The sequence below is a fragment of the Gavialis gangeticus genome, unplaced genomic scaffold, assembly GCF_001723915.1.
Source record: "Gavialis gangeticus isolate Ggan-Ray unplaced genomic scaffold, GavGan_comp1, whole genome shotgun sequence".
NCBI classification, from domain to species: domain Eukaryota; kingdom Metazoa; phylum Chordata; order Crocodylia; family Gavialidae; genus Gavialis; species Gavialis gangeticus.
This window is the reverse complement of record NW_017729024.1, coordinates 64,569,574-64,582,742: the sequence shown is the minus strand read 5'-3', so window position 1 is coordinate 64,582,742 and position 13,169 is coordinate 64,569,574. Positions and strand designations below refer to the sequence as shown.

The window sequence follows — 13,169 nt, the reverse complement described above, 5'->3', positions numbered from 1 at the left end:
GCGGATGGTGGGGGTGGGGGGGGGCCCTCTGTGCTTGGCAATGAACCCAGAAGTGGACCCGAACTATTTCCGGTCCACTTCTGGGTCTGCTACCAAGTGCACTGGGACACCCCCTCTCCCCCACCCCCAACACTCCTATGGGATGCTCCATCTGCCTAGTACCTTGAGGTACGTAGAAAAAACATTTAAAGCTGTGTCTATAGCCGAATCATTGAATCTCTTCAAGTCAATTTGGAGGGTTCCAATTCGATTCAGAGAAATTAAAGGGTCTCCTGATTCAATTCAGAGCTTTGGGCCAAATCGAATCAGCGATCGAACAGCCCTAGTGACTAGCAAGAACAGCTCTTCTAAAGGTATCAGTGTGTAAAAGCATACTATACCATGTTCAGCCAACTTCTGCTTAGCAAATATATCAGTATGCACAAAACTAGGAGGATTGAAACAGGTGAAAGGTTGGTAGGAAAGGTATTGGAGCCACACACAAAAAGGACTAGATTAAATGAGTTTGTCACGTAAAAGATGGGCCCACAATTGTCGTAGATCAAGTAAGGGAACACCTTGAGAGGTTTGACATCCACAAGTCTGCAGGCCTGGATGGAATGCACCCGAGAGTCTTGAAGGAGCTGGCAGACATCATAGCATGCCCTATGGCAAAAATATTTGAGAACTTGTGGCACTTGGGAGAGGCACTGGAGGCCTGGAAAAGATCCAATGTGGTCCTGATCTTTAAGAAGGGAAGGAAGGAAAACCCAGGGAATTACAGACCAATCAATCTGACATCCATCCCTGAAGATCCTGAAGAAAATTATCAAGGGTTCCATCAGCAGCAGGCTAACAGAAGGCAACTTTCTGAGCGCTAGCCAACATGGCTTTGTTGCTGGAATGTCCTGCCTGACCAAACTCAGCTCCTTCTATGACCAGGTGATACATTGCCTGGACAAGGGAGACAAGGTTGATGTCATATCTGGATTTCAGTAAGGCCTTTGATTTGGTCTCCTATGATGTCCTTATGGCTAAGCTGGAGAATTGCATCCTTGACCATCTCACGGTCCAATGGCTCCGAAACTGGCTTCAGGGTCGGACACAAAGAGTATTAGTTGATGGGAGCAAATCAGTTTGGTGCAAGGTGACCAGTGGTGTCCTTCAGTGCTCAGGCCAATACTCTTCAACATCTTCATAAATGATCTAAATTTGGGCATCAGGTGCAGACTGGCAAAGTTTGTGGACGACACTAAACTATGGGGGAAAGTGGTCACACTGGAAGATAGACTGGGGATACAGGCTAACCTGGATAAGCTCGCAAGGTGAGTGGACCAAAACCTGATGGCCTTTAACGCAGAGAAGTGCAAGGTGCTCCACCTTGGGAGGAAGAACCAGCATCATACTTATAGACTCGGCAGTGCTACACTCGCTAGCACCATGACCAAAAGAGACTTGGGGTCTTAATTGACCACAAGATGAACATGAGCCACCAATGTGATGCCATAGCCAGCAAAGCAAACCAAACTTTGGGATGCATCCACCAATGCATCTCAGGCAAAACCAGGGACATCATCCTCCCACTCTACTCAGCCTTAGTGAGGCTGCAGCTAGAGTACTTATATACTTATAGGCACCCTATAAGTATATAAGGGTTGTGGACCAGGATCTGGAAGAACAGTTGTTTGCCAGGGCTTCCCAAGAGAGAGCTAGATCTAATGGCCACAAACTTCTGGAAGGCTGATTTAGACTGGACATAAGGAAAAGCTCCTTTACAGTCGTAAGTGTCCAGGGTGGTGGTGCAAGCACCTACTCTGGACTCATTCAAAAGGCATCTGGATGTTTATCTTGCTGGGATCATTTCACCCAAGCAGACTTCCTGCCTATGGCAGAGGTCTGGACTCGATGATCTCACACGGTCTCTTCCAGCCCCCTAATGTCTATGAAGAAAGTAATCTCACAGAAGCAAAATCTGCATAGAAGGTGACACACAATTATGGTGAGAAAAGCGAGTAGGAATACAGTAAACTTAGACTTCTGGGAGCTATAGTTAATGTTTGGTTTTGTTTATCTCTAAAATGCTGTTGCATTATTTTGCACATTAGGTTCATAAAGTACTAATTGCTTCCTGTTCCATGAAAATGAAACAATCTGGAAATGATTATTGGAACAGTGATCAAAAAAAAAAGCTGGGAATAAGGAAGATGCAACACTCGTTAAGGAAATAAAACAATTTTTTTTAGAGGAATTTGCATTAGGAATGTACTTAAAAAAAATCTAAAACTTACCATAGAAGTAAAATGCAAATTAGCAGTGTGTTTGCAAAAGGAAAAATTGTAATGAATCAGATATGATATGGCTCTGGCATAATATGCCTATCCTATGAGGATTTTGAAGCCTTCATTAAAATAATAGCTCATTTAACGATGTATGCAATGTGAATATGTATGTAACACCAGGAATTATTCTGGGCTATATATAAACAGCAGTATAGTAATAGGCATTGCAAACTTTGGGGAATACCCCAATTGATAAGTTACAGAAAAAAACAGCTCTTTTTTTGGCTAAAGGTTTTGAAATATTATGGAGTGGAGACTTACATAGCTATCTTACTGTGTTCACACAAGTTTGAATAAGGGGTTATTCAAACTGGGACAAGGAAAATATGTAAATTCTGCAAAGTATTAAAATAATGAAGCATAAACTGTTTAGTTCAAGGATTCCAACTTGCTCTTAGTATAATTATGATGAATAGACTAATAAGACTTCTGCGTTCAGAGGTAGTAGGGCTTGTAGGATTTTCTGAGCCCAACTTACAGTTCCAAGGACTTCATGCCAGAAAGAACTTTTGGTGCCTTTTTGGCATTTATGCAGCAGTACTTTTCCAGGCAGTTTGTATATATATTTCCCAGAAAAACCTTTTACTATTCCAGACCACAAGGGGGAGAAACTTGACTTCAGAATATTCCTTGTGAGAGGAAGGCAATAACGTAATAAGTTTTGACTTTTTTTTTTTCCCTAAGGTGACTTCTGGAAGGTTATCTACAACTGTTCTTCCCCAAACAAAGTATGGTCAAATGCCATAAGTAGCTAAGAAAAGGGAGGCACTTAGCACAACTGCTTTGTAAATGCTTGGCCTGTCTTCAAAAGATCAGCTTCTACACCCAAAACATCCCATCAAGTCACAGTTCATAGTGACTTCTTGACTGACAGAATCCTGATTCAACTTCGACATTGCTGTACTCCTATATAATTGTAGAATACACTATCATAAACTGTATAACATAGTGCAGTTAACACTAACTTGGTTAACTAGATTACTTATAGGATCATCGATCTTTGAATCTCCTGAATATGTTTTTAAACTCTGCAGTTTTCTAATGCTGTGTGTGTCTAGATCCTTGGCTTCTCCCCTAATTTATACTTGCCACCCTTTGTTAAGTTTATGGAAAGGATTATGTGACATGGTTGCCTGCAAGATCAGGGAACTGAACTCTTTCATCTTAATCTTGTTTTGCATGCTGCTTTTTTAGTTAGCCCAAAAGACTTCATATCATTTGATAGATACTATTTTTTTGCTCACCAGACTATACTTTATCTCATTTAATTAAGAATTTCTATGGGTTACGTACATGTTTGCATTCTTAATTTTTACATGTTTTCTTATGTTGGAGAACGTTGAATGAAACAGTTCCTATTTACTAGATTAGGGTTCTCCAACTGGCGGCCCATGCAATCCACAAGGGGTTAATTTGTAGTCTCCCAGGCTGCCACCTGGCCACTGCTCCTCCCCCTTGCTCCAGCTGCAGCACAGCTGGGGTCTCAGTGCTCCCTACCCTCATCCGCCTTACACTTCCTGCCCCCATTCTGGGGAGAGGGGCTCCACAGCATAGCCGGCCTTTCTGGGGGAGCCTACAGACTAGACCACCTACACAGCATGCTGCAGTGAGGGAGCCGGTGACCAAGGTACCTGCACCCACACAGTGCGGCAGGAAGGATGCCACATGTGCACAGGATGCTGGTGCCTATGCATGGAGTGCAGTAGAGTGGGGGAGCCTGCACAGCATGTGGCTCCCAGCTTCAGCCACTTAAACATCCTTGTACTGTTAAATGATTAACTTGCATTTGCACAGAGATATAAATTTGCATGGTGATATACATTTGGATAGTAAATAGACTCCAATTAAAATATATAAGTAGTATTTTAAATTTGTTATTAAATAAATCTGCCTTGAATGTGCTGGCTATATACAGGACAGTGTTTATCAAACTGTTCTGCATTTGAATCTGGTGTCTTAAAGGAGGTGGTGTGCGTGTGTACATGTGCATATATAGCTAGCAAAAGAAACTTCAGTACTTCAGAGCTAGGGGATATCATTCTCACACCTCACTTTTATTCAGTGATTGGAGTAGAAAAACAAACTTTTCTGCCTTTTCAACTCCCAGTCACTCAACGTTTGATGAGCTAGTTGTTGAACCAAAGTAGAACTTAATTTGCTTTTATTACGATTATTATCCATCCCAGAGTTTTCCTGATAATTCTCCCCTCAGAACTAGTAATCTTTGTTTAAAAGGGAAAAAATGAACTGTGATATCACATAGAAAGTTGGGCTGCAATAGGCTGCTAAAGTCTCACTGGATGATTTGGTCTGGCACAGTTTTTCAGTTAAACTTCTTGTTCTCCTCAGTCCTATTGTACAGTCTGTGCCCCTTAGTAGTTTCTAGTTTGTGATTATTAAGTGAATAGTTGGCTGAGTTGTGGTCACTCCTCAGAGGAGAGTAATCCACAGCCAAAAACTTGCTAAGCTATGCTTTGAATTTTTGTGATATGCAGCTGCTACCATCATAGAGAATCCAATTATGAAGGAAGATTAAAGGAGTTTGATTTATGTAGCTTAAAATGGAGAGGAAATATGATTACTGTTTAGAAGTGCACTCCTGGACTGAAATATTAGGGAGGGGAAAAGCTTTCTAGGCTGAAAACACTTGTATAAGTTCAAATGGTAACAGAAATTTAGATTGAAATCTCATTTCCAGTTGGAGGAAGGTTTTGGAGGTCTTCTGAGCCAGGTAGCGAGGGCAAAAAACCTGAATTGCTTTAAGATTGAATTGGATATATTTATGGAAGGAACAGTATGACAGGACAAGGATTCTGGCTCAGTAATCAGTATGTTTGTTATGTGGAATCATGTATTTGAAATCCCTGGGTTAAGGTAAAAAGCAGTAGTAGAGTGATATAGCTATGATGGTCCAAGAATTGTGTGAAAGGCAAGAATTTCTTAGGGTGAGATCTTTTATTGAACTGACTGCATAGTTGAGACAGAGTTAGACAAGCTTTTGAATGCAAGACATCCTTCATCAGGTCTGAGGAGTAAAAGGCAGCACAGCATAGTAAAAAATAATTGGACCTGGGAGGGGAAAAATGCCCAAAGGTAGCAGATAAACAATTAACAGAAAAAAATAAGCTGATTACTGGGTGATCAAGGCCTTTCAAAAGGAAAGAGGGTTGTTATCACCTTTCCTGTGTGGGAAGAAGAGTTCAGGAAGCAGGTAAGTCATCATAATGTGCCTCTGTAACAGAGAGCCTGGGGGGCTCCCCCTGCCTTCAAGATAAAAGCAGCCCAGCCAGGGTGCACTGCAGGCTAGGCAAGAGCAAGGGGGCAAATGAGACGATTAGTAGGCAGCAGCATGCAGCCTGCTGACTGGCATGGACAGGGCCCTGGGAGGATATAAGCCTGGGACTTGGGCTAGCAAGCCAGTCTAGCCCTGCCAGCCTCAGGGTTAGGAGCTCCTGCCCGGGAGAGCTACCCAGGGACACTAGACCCCCTGCCTTGCTGTGTGCAGGAACACTGAGACTTGGGGAGCTCACAAAGGGCATTTGTATACATGCTTACACCCGGCGCTGTGGGGCATACAGTTGTATAAGTGGCAAAATGCGCATCAGTGCTGAGGATGGAAGAGTGCTTTTGAAATAAAACAAATAGGTGTTTTATCCAAAAGCACACCACCACCATTTTCTGCAGCAGTGCATTCCTTATTCTAATTTTTTTTTATAAAAGTGCACTATAAATTATATAGCCAGCCATCTGCCTTCACTGCAGGGGAAAAACTAAACAACAAATTCCAGAACAAAGAAGTTCTCTCTGTTAGCAGCAGTTGCTATTTAAATATCAAACATTTCCTTTATAGATGTAGTTAGTTTGATCACTACTTCCCACGCTTAGTAAAGGAGGAGTGTTAAAAATATGACTGCAAAATAAAAAAATAATAATTATCAAGACCTAGGAATATCCTCTAGGTAATTTTTTTAATATTTTAACTTTAAAAAGGCTTTATTGAATTTCATAAGCATCAAGGCTTACTGTTTTTTTTAAATATTTCTGTATAAAGGAATTTGGCATAGAAAGTATTGAATGCATATAAGTTGTTATATGTATCTTAAAACTAATGTGGAGTTTTTAATTATTTTTAGGAATTGGTGAAACAGAAGATAAAGCGACAACTGACTAAACAACAGAAAGCTGCTCAGCGGCGGCGGTTGCAGAAAGGAGAGGCAAATATTTATACTAAACAGAGGCGAGAAAATATGCACAATATTAAATCAAGTTTGGATGCAGCTAGTTTTTGGGGCTAGATAATTGAAACTTGCTATAGAGGATCAGCATTTTTGTCCATGGTTTATGAATCGGAGAGAAACAGACTACACAGCAATAACTTTTTGTAAATTGGAATGTGCATATATTCAATAAATGTCCTTGCTATAGTAACCTTTTTTCTTTGTTTTTTGTATTGTAGTCAAAGCCTAACTTAAGTCAGTGGTAAAGGGGCACAGTGAATATAGGTATACTGAAGTAATAACCTGCAGTATTTTTTATAAGCGGATTTTACTGTAGTGATTAGACTGAGATTCTTGATAGAGCAAGAGTGCCAAAAATACAGGACATTGTGGCAATTAATGCTGTTGCCACTCATTCCAGTGTCAAATTTTGAGCCCTGTAAGCAGGATCTAGAGCACGGAGCCATATCATCTGACTAGCAGGGTCGCCCATGGTTCTGGAAATCTGGCAGTGGCAGGGAGCTCTGGCTCTAGGAGCCACAACACTTAACACTGCTGCAGTGGGCCAGATGATATGACCCTCTGCTACAGATTGGACCCAAGGACCCGCCAATGGGACTAGATGAGTTTGCCCCTGTAACAAAGGGCTCCTTTTCAAAACCTATTTTAACAGTTCCAAGAAACTGGGGGAAAAATCCCCACTCATATGCAGCTTTCCTTATTTGAATTTAGTTGAAGAATATCATGTACACCTGAAAACAGTCAGAACCAAGGTTATTTACACCTTCACAAAATCTTAGTCTGTGTACTCGTACAGAGACTAATCATCTTTATATTAATAGGAGAGCTTTGAACTCAGAGACTCTCATTTATTGTCCCTTTAGCTCCAAGGCTTGGTGCATAAATGCACCGAAAAATTAGAGGTAAAAATGATGTTGTGCAGGTCTGGCAGTCACTCAGCCTCTCAGTTTGTCAAAGTAGTCGCCAGTGAATGCAGATCTTGAGCATCTTTTCCAAGATCATCTGCAACAGACTATATATCTGTCTGTATTGCTGTAGTTTACAGATAATAATTTTCTCTTGTATTTTGAAAATCTAGAACAGGGCTTCCCAACTTCTTCCTCAGCATGACCCCTTTTAAACGTTGGAAATTTGTTGTGACCCCAAAATGATGCAGACAAGATCAACAAGTCATAAATGGCATTACAGTGTTTATGGTCTTTATATTTTTCATTTAAAACCTTTAACATTGTTTTAACTTCTTTCTAGATTTGAAAAACAACATTGAATAAAAAGTCTAAAAAGGCTATTAAATGCATTCATTTGACATTTATTTCAATTGCTTTAACTGTTGATTATATTTACTGTGCCACCATACTGTTAAACAACCTTAGATGTCACGGTTAAGTTGAGACTTTAAAATATATAATGCACAGAAATTATACAGGAAACTAGACTGCCATTATTTTTCACTGTTAATGTCGCTAACCTTGCTCAATACAACCATCTGTCTAAACTCCCACTAACAATAAAGCAATACAAACCAAAAGCAAAACAATGCAGCATACTTGATAACGTACTCCTTTAGCCAGAAAAACAGTAAGTGTCGTACTATATTCAACGATGTGCTAGAGAAAATAAATGTGTGTGTATGTATGTATATATATTTTTATTTAGATAGATACAGTTTATCAATGCAAATTATACCTTATTCCAACTATAATGTTAAACCACAAACAACACACATGGAAGAAGCCCTGAACATTTAATTGATATTATCTAGTGTAGGAGTTATCTAGCAGATAAACATAGTTATATGCAAATTCTCTTGCTCAGTGACATAAAAGCATTACTGTTACCTGAGCTAGTATGACAGCTGGGCCTGAGTGTCCCAGCACAACTTGTCAAAGTTTAGTTTTGTAGTAGAACAATGCAATAACTCACTTCAAATGAGGCCCTTGGTGCCTGCACTGACACAGACAAAGCAGTCTTGAATTTTAATTTCTGGCAAGACAATTCCTTTACATATTGCTTGAAAAACGACCTTGGCTTTCTTCATGTTCCTTGTGAATGCAGGTGGCATTTAAGTTTATTAGGTTTCATGCGCTCTGCAGACAAAACAACCTGGTGCAAAACACACTGCAGCCTTTCTTCCCCACTCACCTCAGTACTTGTAAATCCAAGCCCAGTGATGTATTCAGCACATTCCCGCTTTCGTGTCTTGCACTACTTTTGTTTCCTGTTCTCATCCTTGTCGTTAGTTTTACTGCTAGAGCTCAAAGCAGAAACTTTTTGGAAAAAGCATCCATGTTAGATTTTTCTGTCATAAAAAACATATTTCAGCCAGCCAGCATCAACATACTGATTTTACATCAGCTTCCTGTAATGTGTAGAAGTGCCTTGCATCACAGCTGCAACTGTTGTGTTTAGACAAATAACTGCCATGCACAAGATATTGCATATTTATAAACAGGAAGCATATTCATTATAATCGGTCAACACTGTCAAGTGTCTTTACAGCCCCATTTTTTTTATCATTGGGAACCACTGATCTAGAAAGAGAAAAATGTGTTCAGCTTACACTAAGAAGCTTAGGCCAGACAAAAAGATGGAGTTAAAGGTTTTTAAAAATCTAATATATTTTTGGTGGAAAACACATGAGATTTGTTAGTGTTGAAATGATATGGTAGCCATGATGGTCTAGGACAGTGTTTCTCAACCCATGGGTCATGACCCATAAGTGGGTCACAAGAATATTTCATAGGATCGCAAGCTGCGGCAGGGCAGAGGGCTGGCAGGAAGTGGGAAACGGGAAGGGTGTGGGGGAGAGCTGCGTGGCTCTGCTGGCAGCACCGAGACTGGTGCCTGTGCTCGTTGGGGTAGGGTGACTAGAAAATGCTTTGGGGGGGTAGGAGCAGCCATGATCAGGGTGCCTGGCCCCAGCCCAAAGGGGGGTGGCAGGTGTGCAACAGGCCTCTCCTGCTTCTCCCTCCAGCCTGTGCCAGGGCCAGGCTCATTCTGCTGCCACCCACATGAGCCAGAACCACTGCAGCCCACCGTGCTCTGCCCTAAGCAGGATGGGGGCAGCTGAGGGCCCCTGCGACAGGGCTGAGGGGGCTAGGGGTCAGGAGTGAGGAACACCAGCATGGCCTGGCAGGGGGCTGGGGGGCAGGCCCAGGAGTGTGTGGGTCAGGACAGGCCATGGATCTTTGCCAATGGGTTCGGATAGAAAAAAGGTTGAGAACCACTGGTCTAAGAAATGTACAAGAAGCAAGGATTTCTGTGGGTGATATATTTTATTGAATCAACTACATCATTGAGATACACTTATAAAAGCTTTCAAATGCAATGCATTCTTCAAGGTCATTCTTCTTCAGAACCTTGTTTCTGCAGAAGGATAAAGGGAAGTGGAAGCCAGTCCTAAAATTCAAAATTTGTCAAAATAAGAAATTAGAATAAATGGAAAAAGTGTTCCCATTTTCCTTTGACCTTCCATTCCATCTTCCTGGGCAAGATGGAAACATTATGAATGAATTTTTGTCTGTAACTATACAGCTATCTTAAACTATTTTACTTGCATAGTTTCCTTGCAGACTTAAACCCTAGACTGGTTTTATAGTCATCTTTGCTCCTTATGTGAACTAATTTTTGCCTCAAAGAAATTACTACCTCCTACTGACTACCTGCATTTCATAGTATGACCACTTTACTTTTGAAATCTTCTATACTATTTGGAATTACCCATTATTCCTTATTAAAAATGTAAAAGCTGCTCTCTACCAGCAGATGCATGTCTTTCTAAAAAAATGCAGTCTCAGCTTACTAAATAAGATATAAATGGCAAGTACACTTCAACATACATTCTGCAACAGTGTAGAATTAGACTTTTGACAAAAGTAAATGCATCTGATTAATTCCACATCAATTTTCGGGTCATTGACCTGATGAAGTTTATGTGTATGATATTGTTATGATCAATAATACTGGGATAGAATTAGGATTGTTCTTGAAACACCTTAATTGTACAGGTCCAAACTTAAAGCAAAAAGGAAAAAAAAAAAAACACTTGCAAAGCTTTTAAATTTTAGTTTATCTTTGAAATTACTAGAGTCTGTCACATTTAAGAAAAGTGACTGGTTTTGATATCCCCCAATAACAGCATTACAAGGACTAAAACAAAAACAATGAAGAAGAAAAGTGGTTTGATTTTGGATGAGCTGGTCTTGGTTTCAAGTTCAGATTTTTTCAGTAAGTGAGCAAGCTTTTCTTTTTTTCCTGGTGTGCAAACTTCAATAGTGAAATCTGTCAATGGATGTTAGTAATTAGTTGCAAAAATAAATATACAAAGGATGTTCAAATTGATTCAACTCCCCCTCTCAAAGAGAAGGACTGATGGAAATCCATTATGTTTATTTTTCAAATATTTCTTTGAAGCATCCATTAAGTCTTAGAGGTATTCTAATGAATGACCATAAAAGAATCATTTTCACTCATCCTGTCAGGGTACTTGAATTAAAACATTTCTCTTCTGAGACTGTAGTTAGCCAGGGAGGAACTGAACCTCAGAGTTATAGCTTAATATATCTTTATTAAACCTTTTTTTCATCAGCAAAATTCCTGAAATATCTGAAGTCATCAAGGTCATGATGAAGTTTACACAAGGACTGAACTTTGCAGTGCCCAGTTTATATTTCATATGTGGACATTCAAACAAAGTTTACTTTATTTAGGGTAAACTTTGGGAAACATGGAGGTTAAGTTAATATTGTTCATGATAGTCTTAACAAATTCATGTATTTACCATTTAGCGGGCGTCCCTTGATTTTATCATAATGGTTTAAATGCATCATTTTAAGAGCCCCACTTGAAGTAACTGTAGCAGTTTTACAGCTTTTGTAGGCAGTCAGGGATGCTAAAATCAATTCAGAGCAAACAAAAAGGCATCTCTTGTAAATAAATACCCATCTTTCAGGCACAGCGTATGTCAAAGACTTCTAAATTATAAGAAATAGAGATGTTTTATAACAGTTGCCAACAAGTCTGACTTACCACCAAAATTAATTCATATTGGGAAATCAGGAAATATGCACAGGGGTGTCAGGCAACACGGAGCTGGGAAGCCAAGCTCGCGGTGTTGGTCATGGTGGTGAGGCCGGGTGGTGGCAAATTGGATACGGACAGGTGGGAGTTTTGGCGATGCAGTCTGAGCGGCACGGGAAGCGTAATGGTTCCTTAAACAAAATGGAATTTATTTAACTTACGCTTAGATGCGTAGGAAACGATGTCTTCAGTTACAGTGAACAAACAGGTAAACAAACAAAGGGGTCTGTTGGCCCACAGGGTTCTCCAACAAGCCCTTGCTTTCTACCTCTGACGAGATAGGTGCGGCTGCCTGTTGGATAGTCCTAGGGCTGGTCAACAGCTCATAAATTGGTAACACACAACAAACTGTAACGATGTGACGCCAGTCCAGTAAGGACAACGAAGAGCCGAAATGGTGTCCGAAGCAGAAGTCAGGAGCCGGTGAAACGAAGCGAGGATACAGCCAGAGCCGGTGAGGAACGATCTGAATCGATGTTGATAGCCGATGCCAAAGGTAAGTCGAAGCCAGGAAATCCAAACAGCAAAGTAATAACAGCAAAGGACACGGAATGCCAATCGAGGGAGGAGATCAATAGGCCCAGAAGCCTGACTGAAAGACAGTCCCTGGAACACCAGCCTCTGTCTCCAGCTAACGCGATCTCTCTCTGATCTCCCCCTGATCTCCCCCCCTGAGGGAGGGGCTCACAGAACTTTTATCTGAATTTAGTGGCCAATCAGAACACTCAGAGGGAAGAAATTTCTAGTCAGATTACCTCATGCTTTAGCTGTTGCTGAGCATGCGTCTGTGGGGAAAGTAGGTCAGACATGACTGACAGGTCCGCAGGTCACCCAGGGGGCACGAGCTGGGTGAGCCTTGGAACTTTCCACTCACAGACTTCAACTGCGCATGTCAGGTACAGAACTTTTGTGTTGGCAGCATATACTTGGGATTTTTCTGAGACAAGGGGGTCAAACATTACAAAGGTAGTTATATTCTCTGTATTCTAAAGATTGGTTTTTATATGAGCCTTTCCTAGTCTTACTCTTATGTCTATACTGGGGAGGCTTTACCAGTTTAGAAATAACTGCAGACTGTATCACCAAAGTGTTCCTAGTGTGGACGTGGTTATATCAGCATAATGAAAGCAAGTGAAATCACCGATGCCAATAGAAGCTCTGTTTGGGGAATATAATTGCATCTAGAGTAGGGGCTTTTCATTAGTTCAGCTACATCTGTCAAAGTTAACACCTTTATTACTCCTGCCCAATGCCGGTAGACAATATGGGTGCGCGAAATGGGCTGTATTCAATTTGGATTCGGACCAAATTGGGAGACAGTGATTCGATTTGTTGATTCAGATCACTGTCCCGATTTGATTTGGCTGAATCTGAAGATTTGATGCCGATTCAGAGAATCAGTGATTCAGCCATAGACATAGCTTTAAATGTTTTTAAGCTACTTACCTCAAGGTACCAGGCACGGCTCACGAACGCTGAGATGGTAGGGCAAATGAAGCCCCCCATGCCCCCTCCGGCTCAGCGATCGAGGAGG

The 13,169-nt window shown here is 40.9% G+C and overlaps 1 protein-coding gene across 1 annotated transcript in view; it reads left to right on the top strand.

The window, feature by feature from the left end:
* Window positions 1–7,952, top strand: part of RIOK2 (RIO kinase 2) — a 26,032-nt gene extending 18,080 nt beyond the window's left edge. The window contains exon 10 of the mRNA XM_019517208.1: window positions 6,452–7,952. Coding sequence (XP_019372753.1) covers window positions 6,452–6,613 — 162 coding nt within the window. The 3' untranslated portion in view covers window positions 6,614–7,952. The remainder of the gene's footprint in view (window positions 1–6,451) is intronic.
* The last annotated feature ends 5,217 nt before the right edge of the window (window positions 7,953–13,169 follow it).